The sequence below is a fragment of the Vicia villosa genome, linkage group LG1 (assembly GCF_029867415.1).
Source record: "Vicia villosa cultivar HV-30 ecotype Madison, WI linkage group LG1, Vvil1.0, whole genome shotgun sequence".
In the NCBI taxonomy this organism is placed as follows: Eukaryota; Viridiplantae; Streptophyta; class Magnoliopsida; order Fabales; family Fabaceae; genus Vicia; species Vicia villosa.
In genome coordinates this window covers 95,695,499-95,711,224 of record NC_081180.1, presented here as the reverse complement: position 1 = coordinate 95,711,224, position 15,726 = coordinate 95,695,499, and the positions used below count along the sequence as shown (strand labels likewise).

At 34.6% G+C, this 15,726-nt stretch overlaps 1 protein-coding gene across 1 annotated transcript; it reads right to left on the bottom strand.

Annotated features, from left to right (window-relative positions):
- Window positions 1-931: 931 nt before the first annotated feature.
- On the bottom strand, window positions 932-4,223 carry LOC131612967 (receptor-like protein EIX2). Its single transcript, XM_058884703.1, has 2 exons — window positions 1,219-4,223; window positions 932-1,108 (listed from the first exon to the last, which is right to left on the bottom strand). Exon 1 carries the CDS (start codon window positions 4,193-4,195, stop codon window positions 1,262-1,264), a length of 2,934 nt encoding a protein of 977 aa, XP_058740686.1. The 5' UTR covers window positions 4,196-4,223; the 3' UTR covers window positions 932-1,108; window positions 1,219-1,261.
- Between the last annotated feature and the right edge of the window lie 11,503 nt (window positions 4,224-15,726).

Here is a 15,726-nt window from a genome sequence, read left to right as displayed (position 1 = left end):
TTGAAGGTTGAGGAAGTGATATGGATCTAATTCAAGAAGAGATCACAAGCCCCAAACACATTGAAGAAGAGGAACAAGGCCTAGGCAAAAGGTAGTCCAAGAAGCCCAAACGGTTGAAGAATTTTGTATGCACTTTAAAGTTGTAGAAGAATGGTGACAGCAGTAGTGGGTCTGCTTATTATTTCCATTTAGTGTTTGTTATTCCCATTTTCTTCTCTTGAAATTTACACTAGTTTGTTTGAAGATTTTATGCAACCATCTCTTTATATGCAATGTACTTGTAGTCCGCATGACACGATGAATTTTGAGCAGATTATCCCTTTCTGAATTCTTCTTTATTTCTTCTCTTAAATTTTTGGAGTCCACACTCACTCAAGGAGTGAAATTACCTGGATCACATGGGCATCATATAAAATAGGTTGCAATGGTTCAAAGATAACACTTATGACAGAAGCCTTTTATTCTCAGAGGTTACAAATTTGAATCCCTTAAATATACCTTTTCAATGTCAAATATACTATATTTTAACCAATATAAAATATAACTTTCTCAAATCTATATTTTGAAAATTCTCCGATAAGTACTCCTCTGCACTGCTTGGTTGTTGCTCTAATGTTGTATTGCAGTTGTATTTTCTTCCACACATTTTGAAGCCGAGATGTAGTAATATTAGGATTAGGTGATAAATAAGCCATGTTTTATATTTAAAACTTGAAAAAATAAATAATTTTACCAAAGATGTTTAGAATGAGCGATGTGAAGCTTTAATTACATGAAGTGGAGTTCATTTTTTTTGACAAAATGAGTAGTATGAATTTAATAAAAATAATATTAATTTCATTAATTTGAGAATGCAACATAAAAGGTAGAACCATTTTCTTATGTATTGAGAAAGCAAGATATCATTAATTAATAACTTGATAGCATATTGTCAATCGATTACATTTTCACTCGAAAACTACCAAACACGAAAGTTTAACAACAAAATGACATTGATTTTATTTAGTACACAACAAGAATAGACATCCATCCTATCCATTAACCAACAACATTATTATAATTCAACAAAAGCTGTACTCATTCCGAACAGAAGACATAGAAGATTATCCTGCAAAAAAAAAAAAGAGTACTTTGAAACAACAGCAAAACATTGCATATAGGGGCAAATTGTAGAAATGCTTTACTTAGAAAAAAATAAGAAAGAATAGCAGTCAGTACCTGTTTATCATTCATCCACTTTAGAGCAACTAGACAGCTGTAGTCACTCCTTCCACCACATGATGGCTTTCTTTATCAAAGTGTTCAACAATCTGGAATAGCTTTCTTTCCAAGAGGGTACGAACAATACTGATCCTACCAAGCCAACAAAACCTGTGAAGAATCCTATCCCCATGCTCATGTATAATGCTTCCAAAAATACTGAATTCTCATCTCTTGCATCATCGGTTGTTGGAACTTGATGTTTTGGTGGATCTTCTCCAGGGCATTTTTTATCAAAGGGCTTTCCACACAAGTTAGAATTACCTTTAAAACTTGAAGCATCAAATGTCTGCAACTGTGTTCCAATGGGAATTTTTCCATAGAGCTGATTGTTTGACAAATCCAACACAGCAAGACGATCAATTTGAGTTAGACTAGAAGGAATTCTTCCTGATAAGTGATTTCTTGACAAATCAAGAAATTCTAGCAACTTTAAATTTCCTATGTTTGAAACGATTTCTCCGCTGAGATTGTTCCTTGACAAATTTAAGGAAGTTAACCCAAATAAGTACTCTATTTCGGTTGGTATTTTCCCTGTCAGATGGTTACAAGAGAGATCAATGCTTTTTAGCAAAACATCTGCATTTTTGTAGGATCGGTCTACACCTTTCCACATCAGGATGACATCGTAATTATATAGTGTACCAAAAGTCATATTCCTTCCAAAATACAAGTGCTCCACTGATGTAGTTGAATTCACGAAGTTTTGAGCTATTGAAGTAAAATTTTGTATGCAAGTTGGGATTCCACCTGATAAGTTATTTACTGACAAATCCAAGACTCGGAGCTTTCTCAAATAACATAGATTCAAAGGTATATTTCCGAAGAAGTTATTGAATCGAAGGCTTAAGATGACTAATTGTTGCAAGCTATCTCCAATCCATGAAGGTATTTGACCATGAAACATATTTTCCCCGAGGTCCAAAAGAGCCAACTTGTTTGAGCAATTCTTCAATGAGGAAGTGAGTTGCCCACTAAAACTATTATTTCTTAAAATCAAAACCTCCATGTTAACAAGGGTTCCCATTGAGAAGGGAATGTTTCCAGATAACATGTTATTGCTCATGTTAACAACTTGTAATGATTTAAAACTACTCCAACAATCAGGTATCTCACCTTTTAATTGATTGTTTGATAGATCAAGAATTCCTAAATTATTAGGATTATTTTTGCTGCATAGAAAAGAAGCTAGATCTGAAAATTTATTATTGGAAAGATGCAGTGCTCCTGCTTGAAGTAAAGAAGAAGGAATGGGACCTTCTAGTTTATTTGAATGCAAATCTATTATAGGACAATGGGCAAGATTGAGTTCCAAACTAGGAATCATGCCTGTGAGATTGTTATTTGAAATGTCCAATAAACCTAGTGTTTGCAATTTTTCCCAAAACCAGTGAGGTATTTGACCAGTGAGACTACTACCATTTGAAAGGCGAAGAACGGATAAATAATTCTGTGTGTGAAGCCAATTAGGAAATCTAGAATCAAAATTACAAGATGAACAAGCAAAGCCAGATAATTGAAAAGGAGGAACCCATTGATCACTAACCATCATAGTGAACGAGTTATGAGACAAAGCTAGGGAATGCAATTTGGAGAGGTTTGTGAAATGAGATTCAAAGACTATACCTTCAAAAGAGTTATCGCCCAGGTACAAAACCTCTAACTCCTTAAGAGATCCGATGCTCGTGGGTATTTCTCCAATTAATTTATTTCCATAAAGATACAACCCTATCAAAGATGAGAGGATTGAAAGGTCGGGTAACATGCCGGAAATATGATTATATGATAATGACAAATATTGTAAGGAGGATACATTTCCAACGCTGTTGGAATAGTTATTATGGATAATAAAATCTGAAAGCTCTCCACTCAATTGATTATTGTCAGCTTCAAAATCCTTCAAGGTCCGTATATACCCAATGGATTTAGGGATCTTTCCCTCTAGACTATTGTCGGATAGATAGAGTGTCTCAAGTGAGTTCATTATAGTGCCAAATTCATCAGGAATGGTACCTTTTAAAAAGTTATTATTAAGATAGAGAACTTGAAGATTGGAGGTGTAGTTAAACACCCAGTGAAATATCATCGATGATGATGATGTTAACATATTCTCAGATAGATCAAGGTGAGTAAGAGAGGTGGAAAAATTCAAATGGGAATCAGATAATAGAGGGATATTGGAGTTAGAAAGGCCACATTCACTTAGAGACAAGTGTTCTAGGAATGGAAGCTTCCCTATGGATAACAAAGTGTGATGAGCAGAATTGTTGAGATTTTGAACTCCACTCAAGTCAAGAATTCTCAAAAAAGAGAGGTTGGACAGCCACTCAACATTGCCTTGAGTTTGACCGTTGATTTTAAGATCAGAATTTCGACCGAGTATAAAAGACTGCAACAATGAAAGATTTCCAAGGTGAGAAGGAATTGCTCCACTGAGTTCATTGTCCCTGAGATCAAGGTGTCGCAGTTGTGTGAGATTTCCAAAGTGAGAAGGAATCTCCCCGTTATAAAAGCCACTTGAGAGATTGAGGTATCGTAATTTGCTAAAGGAGCAAATAAATTTTGGGATTTGACCACTATTATTCAAATAACTAAGGTCTAGATATTTGAGATATTGGAGCATAGCTATTGAAGGATTGATTTCACCACTCAAATATTTTGTATCAGATCCATGCAGATCAAGCGTTTGAACATAACCGGTTTGGGTGTTGCAATGAACTCCATTCCATGTGCAGCAATCTTCATTTGGACCTTCCTTCCACGTGGACAACATGCCATATTTGTCTTGAACACTTTGTTTGAAAGTGAGGAGTGCATGTCTCTCCCTCTCTTTGCACTTCATGTTTCCATTTTTTGTTGTTGTTGAATTGAACCCAAAAATGGAGGACACCACCATTGATGCATGAAATAATATAAGAATAATATTAATTTTCATTTTGATTTCACTAATTTAATAAAGTTCAGATTCTCTCAAATGGATACTACATTCTAAGAGTTATACAAGCGCATATATATAAAGAATTATGCTCAATAGTTTTTTTTTTCCTTTATGCTTTCTATTATCTTAAATTTATAATATTCTTTATTCTTTAATTGCAATAAATTTAACATTTTGACTTGTCCATTAAATGATGTGATCTTTTGAATTATCATTTTTGGCCGGCCCATTATTTATTTGTTGCCAAATTTCTAGGGGCTGCTTTAGGCACCCTAGCGAAAAACCAAAATTCCTCTTATAATTCAAAAATGTATTTTCAAACGCATTTTAAATACACTAAATATATGTATAAATAAACAATATTGTTATTTTGTAAATAAATTTTTTTCTTAATATGTACTTCTGAAATAAATCTGAAGGCATGTTTCCGGACGCACCCAAACATACTAAAATATATGTGTAAGTCACATTTCATTTTAAAAAAATTTATTTCAGTAAATTCTAGAGAAAATTTTCTCTCCGTGCAAGGTTAAACTGATACATGATACATGTGAATGTAAGTCTTTCCCTGCACTTTGTGTGTATGTATAATGTGGCCTTATTTTTTCTAACATTCTTGTTATCGGTGTAGATGCTTATTTATTTTTCTTTTTAGTTTCTTTCACACTGATTTTAATTTAGTCATCCTATAATTTCTACTTTTCACTTTTGTAGACCCTGCTTTATCTTAAAAAACGTTTAAAAAGCTTTTTAGTTATGACTTTGTCACGAAGCACCACATCTTATCATACTTTATTCACAATGGATCTTCTCTTGTTATATCTCTTCAGCTTTTGGTGCTGCTCCAAATCCAATGGATAGTACACCCTCCGGTCACTATTATAAGCAAAAAAAAATGATCTAATTCTTGGTCACTATTATAAGCAAAAATCAATTATTACTAAATCATTTAATGCTGTAATTCCTAAGATACCCCTATATTTCATTTTCCAACACTTCATTAAATTTAATAAAGAGGATATTATAGTAAATTTAATCAATGTTTTCTCCGAAATCTAAAAAGTTAACTACACTTAATTGAATTTCTTAATAATCGTGAAAACCATTTTTTTTGCTTATAAATGTGACCGGAGGGTGTATGCATTTAAAGAAATGATGAATTGGCAGATAAGTAGATATAGATTAGGATTTAATGCATGAAATTAGTGCTGAACAGAAGAAGCAGAGACGAGAATCCAGATCCTACTTTATTTTGGTAGGAATACCCATTGATTGATATTGAAGAATTTATCGGTGGGCTCTTTCACCTTTGTGATAAGCTAAAATTGTGTTTAAAATTCGAAAATATATTTTCAAATATATACTCCCTCCGGCATGAATTATAAGCAAATATTATCTTTTTAGGTTCATTGAGTAATGAATGTATCCGGTCTACATAAAAGATCAGATGCATTCATTATTCAATGAACCTAAAAAGAGAATATTTGCTTATAATAATGGCCAGAGGGAGTACACGTGAGTTTGTTTGGTAAAAATAACGATTGATTATAAGTTAATTGATATCTTATAGTTTATAGTTGATGGTTGATGAATGATACCTTATAGCTTATGACTAATGATTAAGACTGATAAATAATAAATTAATTGAAATGTTTGGTAAAATTAACTGTTTAAGTAACTTATAAATGTAAAATAACATAAAGATATTTAATACATAATTATTTAATTTAAAAATAAAATAAATTATAAAGGATAAAAATCAATTTATGTTAAAATAATAAAGATAAAAAAGAAAGAAAAAATGATAATAGCATCTGATTCTTATAAACTAGTGACGAAAAGACCATTACTAAACAGGTCTAAATTATCACATGTGCTTATAAACTATAACCTATGAAACATAAACTCAAAATTATGTCTTACCAAACAGAGACACAAAGACATCACATTTATGCGTTAATGAGTTACACTCTGTTTTGTAAAAAAGAAAATTGTTTAAAAATATATTTCCTGAATAAAGCTGGAAAAGTAGTTTTGTAAAATTTGTTTTTAAAATTATTTTCAGCTTTTTATGATGACAAGAATATGAACACGAACACTTTACATAGACAAGTGGGTAGATACAATATTAGGCATGTGAAAAATACACACCAGAACATGAACACTTTACATAGGCGAAGTGGGTGGATACAAACAATATTAGCCATGTGAAAAATGTACACCCCAACAAAGTGTATTGTCTTCTGGGGTTGATTTTTTCACCATGTTAATTATTTATTGACTTTTGGTATTTTCTCCGTCCTAAAATAAGAGTCTTTATAGTTTAGAAAAATTGTCCTAAAATAAAAGTTGTTTTTTATGTTTTCAATATAATTAACTAATTTTTACCAATTGTATCTCTAAAACTATTACATCATATTATATTTTTCTGACTACCAATAGTAATTAAGGATAATTTTGTAAAATTGTTATATTTGATTATTCAATCATTATCTATGTATAACAATTTTAAAAGACTGTTATTATTTTGAGACGGAATAAATATGTTTCTTATGAGTTTGACATAGTACTCACAATGGGCCAATTTTCTAACCGATGTAAAAAGTCCAATTATTAAAAAAATAAAAACACGGTGGCAGTTTGGTAAATAAAAATATTTTTGTTATAAAAGACCATTATATCGGTCCAATTGCCCAACCGACGTAAAAAACATATAATCCTAATATAACATGGCAGTTACAACGGGCCTCAGGCTCAACCGAAGTAAAAAAGGCCTTTTTCCACAAAACCCTAATATTCTTCACCATACTCATTCGTTTCCAAAACCTTGTTGTTCGTTTCCGCCGTTGCATCCTTATCAGCGCCCATTTCATCTTCATCTGCGGCATACTACATCTTCCATACATAACCCAACCTTCAACCCTCGAACACCCACCTGCCATCTCTATTTCTTCAAACCTCAGCAACCTTCATCGGCCATATCCACGCCTCTTATTCGTAGGATTTTCTTCATCTTAACACCAAATTCAACTTTTCTATTCATTTGTTTGTTTAATTGTTTCTTTTCAGCAACTCAAAATCCATTCAAAAAGATATTGAAGACGTTACAGAAGCCCGGTGATGGCAGTGAATTCGAAAAGTACTACAGTTTTCCAGCTCTCAACGATTCCAGAATCGGTGAGTCATACTCATTTGTTTTCTTATTGTAATATTAATAATGTGAAAATGAATCTTGATTGTGAAATTTCTGTTTTGTTTTCAGATGCACGTCCTTACTCGATTAGGATACTTTTGGAATCTGCAATTCTTAATTGTGATGAGTTTCAAGTTAAGGCTGATGATGTTGAAAAAATTATTGATTGGAAGAATACATCTCCTAAACGGGTGAAAATTTTGTTAAAGCCTGCTAGAGTGCTTTTGCAGGTGAGTAGTGTGAATATCGTGGCTTTCTTTGAATGGTAGTTGTGTTTGTTTATATTGTATTCATTGTGGTTTTGATTTTGTTATCAGGATTTTACTGGAGTGCCTGATGTTGTTGACCTTGCTTGTATGTGAGATGCAATGAACAAGCTTGGTGGTGATTCGAATAAAACTAATCCATTGGTAAGCTAGATATATTCTACGCATATTAGTGGATTTGAGATTTGTATAATGTTATCTTTTTGGTTTTGATTTTTGAGTTATTATGTGTGTTGTAAAGTTTGAATTGGTTATGTTTAGGTACCAGTGTATCTTGTCCGCTAATCCGCAACAACCTTCCTCACCATCATTGCTGCACCGCCGCTCAACACATAAGTCTCCAGCCGCCATAACCAACTCCGACGTAATCATCGGTAACTCTTACTTTTCAATGGATAAACACTCAGCTCACGACAAGGTTTTTTATTTTTATGACAATAGGGTTGTAGCAACCTGCCCTAAAAATTAAAGATTTAGAGTCGCCACCTATTCTGAAGGGCGAATAGGAAACCCTACGCAGTTATGAGATTCGGGGTAAGTTATTATAATCAGGTCGAGGGAAGGTGTTAGGCACCCTCAACCCTTTCCTATTGGCTTTGAATCTAAGGTAAAGGTTTATGGCTAAAATATTGAGGTTTAATAACTAAAGAATTGAAATAGGGGAAAAATTGAGATTTTAAGGGGGGAGACTCGCCTTGTTACCAAGTGCCTACGTACCTCCTTATGGAGGATCAGAGTCAACGTAGTTCGGGGCACGGGTTGTACGCCCTTAGGATTTGAATTTGATATGATTTTAAGGCCTTTTGAATGACCTGTCGTAGTTTTAGAAGTTGTGATTTGAAAGGCATTTTGAATTGCCTGATTGAGAAGGATGAAAATCCGTAGTGTCGTGGTTTAGTGTGTTTTAGAATATTCGGGCGTACAACCCTGATTTGGTATGGCACTATTAACCGCAACGATCAATAGATTCGATCGCCATAGTTAATAGATTGAAAGTTGTATCGTTACCAATTCTAATCAATTAATTTGATTATTACTAATAACGAATTATAGTATTTTAATAATTTAATAATTAATTTGTATCGTTACCCCTCGTAATCGATTGATTCGATTACAAATAATAACGAGTTTTTAAAAGGTACGCTAATCATCGTAACCAATAGATTCGGTTAAAACCATTTAGCGAGATAAATGTTATTTTAATTTTATGTATTTTTTTTATCTCTCGTCTAATGCGACTAATAGATTTAGTCGGGTCGAGGAGAGAATTAATTGAAGGTTTGATGGTTTGACAAAGGAGCAATGGGATCCGGCAAACCCTAATACCTTGACCTCTCTAGGATTTTTGTGATTTTTGTTAATTAAAGTTAATTAAATTAATTAACTTGAATAATCGAGTAATCAAAATAATCGGGAAGATATAATAATGTATTATCCTAACTTTATATTCTAATCCTATTTAAAATAAACTATGTCCATATTAATATATAAATATAATTAAACAATTATCTAAATATATAAATAATATATAAAAATAAAAGAAACCTGGACAGGATCTTGTGTGGTGGCTCTTGTATGTTCATGATGCACCTCTATCCTTGTGTGCGTCAGATCTGAGTTGGAGGAGATCTAATGGCCCAGATTAGAAGGGCATCGTATGTCTCCTGGTGATACTATGCATTGGATCAAGAAAGATGTTTATTCATAAAAATATATGTTAGAACCTGGGGACGCTTAAGCTATCATAAAGACCTGGCCTAATTCCTGGGAGCCTTAGGAATGCGAATTACCGCTTGAAGTTGATGTGGAGGTCCTGGAAATCGAACACCCGTTTGTCAACTTTTCTTGGAATTTTGTATCTTTAAACCCTAGCTCCCTTTGCCCCCCTTTTCGTCCCCCCAGCCCTTATGAATATTTTAGATTATATATGGCATCAATTAGGGTTCAGCATGGGCTTGGATATTGAGCTCTTGATCATTTAAAAATTTGGAGAAAATATATCACCCAACTTTCTATTTTTTACACTTAATCTATTCTCTCTCTTTTTCCATGAGATTTGTACCATTTATTGGATATTTGGATGATTGAAACTTGATTGGAAAATCAATCCTTGATTTAATCTAATTATTTTATGTTTTACTTAATTTATTTGATATTTAAATGAATAAATTCAAATAAATAAAATAAATGTATTAAAACTTAAAACAATAAATCTTTAGGTCTAACATTATTTGTGGATATGTTTTAGATCCAAAAAATAGGCCTAAGAAAACAAAATATCAAAAATTTCCACTTTGTATTAGATATAATTTCTCAAAATCGTCCAACTTGTACAAGCTATAACTCCTTCAATTTTTAACATATGGAGGTGTTCTTGGACATTTTGGAAAGCTAAAAGAGTCCTTTAAATGACCCTTTTGGTTTCATCTCAATTGAAGCTTCCATGCTCAATTTATGAGCTTTAACCCAAAAGGTGTTCTTTTGTTGACTTTTCGGAGGACCTATAATCTCTTATACCATATCTCCCAAATGATGCATTTTTGGCCTTGGCTTGTGAGAGGCAAAGTTGTAGAGAATCAAATTTCCTTCAAAATAGGCTTTGGTTGGGAAATTTTTGATGCTCCATGTGAAAGTTATGACCAGTCAAAGTTGAGTTGACTTTCTCCTATAAAAACCCTAATTTGAACCTTTGCATTTGTTCATTTCTGAGTTTTTATTGATGGATCATGGTCAACCTTTGATCAGATGATGGATATAACCTCACATACTTGATGTTGACCAAAAATCTTGAAGTTTGACTGTATTTTGACTATAGTTGACTTTTACGTCAACACAGTCGATTATTGGTCGTCTGAGCCGTTTAGTGAGCAATCCTCGGAATAGAAGCTTGACTTTTGACATGGAGGTGCCTTGAGACATATGAGGGACCTTGAGATCCATTTGAGGCCTTGAATATTTACAATCCTTTGATAAAAATGAAAACCCTAGTTTTGGAGATCTTTGATTAGGAGAGAGTGACTTGAATAAGCCTTTGAACCTTGAGCCATTGAAGATGCATAGAGGAGGGCAAATTTTGGGGTATGACAAGGGTTACCTTCTCACACAAGGTAGAACCTTTTGTCTTACCTTGCTCATCTGAGTGCAATTGATACTTTGCTGACTTTTCTTCCAGACCTGGCAACTTTCTGTACCACATTCTACTAAAGTTAAGTTCAATCCTGAGAAACTTCTTCAGCGAAAACACATATCAACTCCACTCTCTTGCAGTCTGTTCATCAGAGAATTTACAAAGTCTTCTAGTGATCATCCTCGAGTTCTGACTTTATGATCTTTGGGCAACCAATAACCTTCTGCACCTATAGAATAGATTCATTCTAAGAGGTAACTGGAACAACCACTCTTCCTTGCTCTAGAAAAAAACTGAAGTATTCATCCAAGCTGATTCATATGACACTCCAGCTTTGTAAACACCCATCAACCTCCTTTTCGAGTTGACACTTCGATACATCAAATGATCCTTTGTGACAGGAAACATTCATTAACATAACAAGAGTTCAATGTTCTCATAGACTTGATCAGGGAATCAAGTTTGAGTAGACAACCTCTATTCTGTTGAAGAATCAACATCTGCATCAAACCTTTGAGGAAAATAAATCCTCAGGACCATGATGTCAAGACATTGTGTCTCACATCCCTTCAGAGACCTGCTATTCCAGATAAGTGTTTCATTTAGCAGCACTTGTCACACTGGATCAGAAGAATACTGAGCCAAGATTAACATCAATCCAAAGTATCATTCTTCAGGTGCCTTTATGAATCATAGCCTCGATGCCTCCTCTTCCATGTCAGGAGTAGGTTCCAAACTTATGTGGTCATCACACATTTGTTCAGCACCCAGAGCATCTTATGCCAGATGATGTCCCAGCATTTGACAGAACATTAGCTTCTTCTTCTTCTTCTTCCATACACACTGATATTGGTGTTTCAGAATTTGCTACTTCAAAGCTTTCTTAGATAGGATTTAGAGACGAGCATCCCAATACTACCAACAATATTCTGATTTAAAATTACCTCTCGAAAAGGATCGAGAATTAAGAAGACTTTATTTGAGACCAAATTGAATGGTGTCAATCTTTCTTTATATTCCTTGAAGAGGCAACCAACAGTTATACCAAAGTGCCTTTATGAGTGGACTTGAGGATCAAGACTCGAGTATCGTAGGTCACTTTGATCAGTTGAAAGAGCCGACTTTGTACAATCCCTACCAGGGTGCAGTTCATGAGAGGATCAAACTTTAATACCAAATTGGTTAGGTTTGAAAGAGATATCATGCAGCGGAAAACATATTACCATCTTCTCATCACCCTTCCTTGTACCATATCACTCAGTCTCACAAGCAGCGCCTCCTAAGGTTTGGAAATAAATTAAACCATAAGTCACCGCAGCTTGCGACTCCATTATCACTTTACCAGTCCACCCTCCATTCCAAGGGACCATAATTAAAAAATATGCCTATGCACAGCTACATCATTCTTCAGGTGCCTATAGACAGTATCTTTTTCCACCCTCCAATCCTTCACCCGCCATGAACAGTCCATCCTCCACTTCTAGGGACTGTTCAATCGAACCACCACAAAAAGGCAGTCTTTTTAGAACCTTCCTTACAAAACCAGAAAGTATCCTCCCAAGATCTCATCCAGAGACAAAACAGGATGCCTGCTCTGATACCTATTGAAATTCTTGTGTGACAGATCCAGATGTCGAGAAAGATGTCGAGACATCCGGTCTGTCAAGGAAGAGTACAACAAAATACAGACACAAAATTATGCAGTATTGAAACATAAGGAACACAAGTAATTATTTACCCAATTTAGAGCAACCTCTCCTACATCTGGGGGCATACCAAGCCAGGAACATGATCCACTATTAGCAGTATTAATTCGAAGCTAAACTCCTCGTCTATACTTCTCACTTAATCCCTACCCAATGCAATCTCTACCTTAGAAGATCCATCTAAGGAACGAGGAACCCACCTCAATTCCCTCATCTTTCACGTGTACTAATTAACCTTTCAGAAGACATACTTCCATGATAATATCTAGCCAAGCCCCTTGATTAAGAACACTAACTTAGAGTTACTTAAAATATTTCTCCAAGAACAATACACCTTTGCCTACAGGCTTCAAGATGAACAACATGTCTCTAGCTTAAAAGCTTCGAGACCTACACGGTGACCTTCCCACAACTCGGGAGGTTCACCTAACCTAGCTCTAATGATTACATATTTTTAATACTTGGCTGGCTTACAAAACCTAGGTTACAATGCTTCTATTTATAACCTATTCCCAATTGCACTTGGGATTCTAATTGCAGCTTATTTTCTGTTACACATATGTAGTAACTTCTTATACAAGCAAGTTCTTCAATCTTTAGCTTCCTAAAATATCTCCATATTTAGAAACTATATAATCTTCATATTCTTCGAAGATTCTCCCACTAGTACAGAAAAAAGCATTTACATCGGGCCAAAAGTACATTTTACATCGGGTCTGGGTCCGATGTAAATCCAAGCGATGTAGTAAAACAAAGACATTTTACATCGGTCCACAACCCGATGTGAAAAATCCACATACCACATTGGTTGAACGTTAGGTCTGATGTAAAAAAAACAATTTAAAAAAAATGTCATATTTTACATCGGTTGCTTAGAGGCCCGTTGTAAGATATTATTTTTAACATCAGTTTCTCAACTACCCGATGTGATAAACAGGTTTTTACATCTGTTCCCTTAATTACCTGATGTAATAGGTTTGCTACTTTTATTGAATTCAAGGTGTTTCTCCAGTTTTCCTTGTAATTTATTTTGTACCTAATTTTTCATATTTTTCCAATACCACATAGACCATAGTTAGGTCACTATTTTTCATATTTTTTCCCACATCACACATACCACATTTAGGTCACTATTGATTCTTCTGACCTGTTCACAAATCACACCTTGATTGATGCATTATATACGTGAATATTTTGCAATACTCTGTAGTAACTAAATCACATAGAGTTAATTAAGACTTTTCACTTCAGCTTAGGTATGATGTCGTGACATCCCATATGACATGTTATTCCAGATGTTGAATTACTTCAACATAACATGTTCTTAGCATTCCAGTGGGACTCTTGTTGTACTTGTTCTTTATTTATATGTTACATTATTTGACACTATTATTTGTTTTACAAAAATTAAGCCAACTCACAAAATAGAGAACCAACACGATGGAAGTCTATTCCACAAACATCTCCACCCGAAAGCTTTGATTCTAAGAGACACATTAGCTTGCCAAACATCTCGAGCAACCAACATAGAACCTTGATCAAGGCCCAAAATAGAGCGAAGATTGAAAAGAACCGCGTTCCCGCTTCTTGTTGTGTATCTGTCCTCCCGGTACGGATGCCACTCCACCAAATCCTCCACCGATGGCAGTGGGAAAACATGAAACCTTCGATGGAGCCTTAAAAAACGAGAGCTGGAAAATGGCCAAACTAGACATGACCGGTTTGATAAGAGTGATACGACTGCCCAAGCTTAAAAATCTGCCTTTCCATGAAGCCAAACTTTTCTTAATCTTAGTTAATATAGGGAGCCGCCACGCCACCGTTCTTGGATTCGAACCGGTCGGGATCCCGAGAAAGTTGAAGCAATTATTCTCCAACCTGCAAGACAAAAAATAGGGCGTCTCTAAAAGGAAATGCGGACTCAAAATAAATACAATGATGCTACTTTTGTGGAAATTCACTCCAAGGCCGGATACCACCTCGAAGCCCCGTAAGACAGCTTTAAGGGCCCAAATATGCCTCCATTTTCCATTACCAACCAAAAGCGTATCGTCCGCAAATTGAAGAACGTCAACCGAACATTTACCGTTAATAGAGAATCTAATTAACTCCCCTAATTGAACCAACTTATTAACCAGCCCCGTTAAACCTTCTGCCACAATAACGAACAAAAACGGCGAAAGAGGATCACCTTGCCTAAGCCCTCTTCCCACCTTGAACTCCTTAGTAGGACTCCCGTTCACGAGCACCGACATCCAACTAGTAAAAACAGTAGCTTCCATCTACTTCACCCATAAATTTCCGAACCCCATCCTTTTCAACAAATACCTGATAAAATTCCAACTAACCTTGTCGCATGCCTTTTCGAAATCTACCTTGAAAAATAAGCAACCTTTCTTGAATTTATTTGCATAATCCATAAACTCATTGGCCACTACCACTCTAGCCAACAAAAACCTCCCCGGAACAAAAGCACTTTGATTGCAAGATATAACATCGTTCAACACCAATTTAAGTCTCACCCGAGAAGTTTTGAGAGAGCTTTATAGATGCATCCCGCCAGAGAAATGGGCCTATACTCGTCTAGAACTTGAGGATTGGATTTATGAGGAATCAGAGATATAAAGGAAGCAAATATGGCTTTGGACAGAGTTCCCCTGACATGAAACTCTTGAAAAAACCTGAAAAAAGTCGAACTTTGCTAAGTCGGGTTCCTCAAACTTCTTAGAGAAATAATTCCAAACAGCTTGACTATACTTTAACTAATATAAAATATAATTTTCCCAAATCTATAATTTGAAAATTCTCCGACAAGTACTCATAAGCATTACAATTTGTGCCTAGTCGGATTTGAATCTGAGATCTTGAAGGGAACACACTCTCAAGACCCAAACTTTTTACCACTAGACCACACACGCACACAACAAACAACAACGTATGGTCTATCACTTCTCTTAAAATTATGTTGTATGGATTTATTTGAAATTTGAATATGTAAATTAAAAATAAGAAATGATTAGAAGAAATTCTCTTAGTCAAAATAAAGAATGTCATAAACTATTAGAAGTTGTAAGTTTTTTTTTTATTTTTTAACTAATGCAGTGGTGGGTGAATAAACAGACAAATGAAGAAAATATAATGTTTATTTTTTATCTCGTTGTAAAAGGTGAAACCATTTTCTTATGTATGGAGAATGCAATATCATTAATTATTAACTTGATAGCATATTATCGATT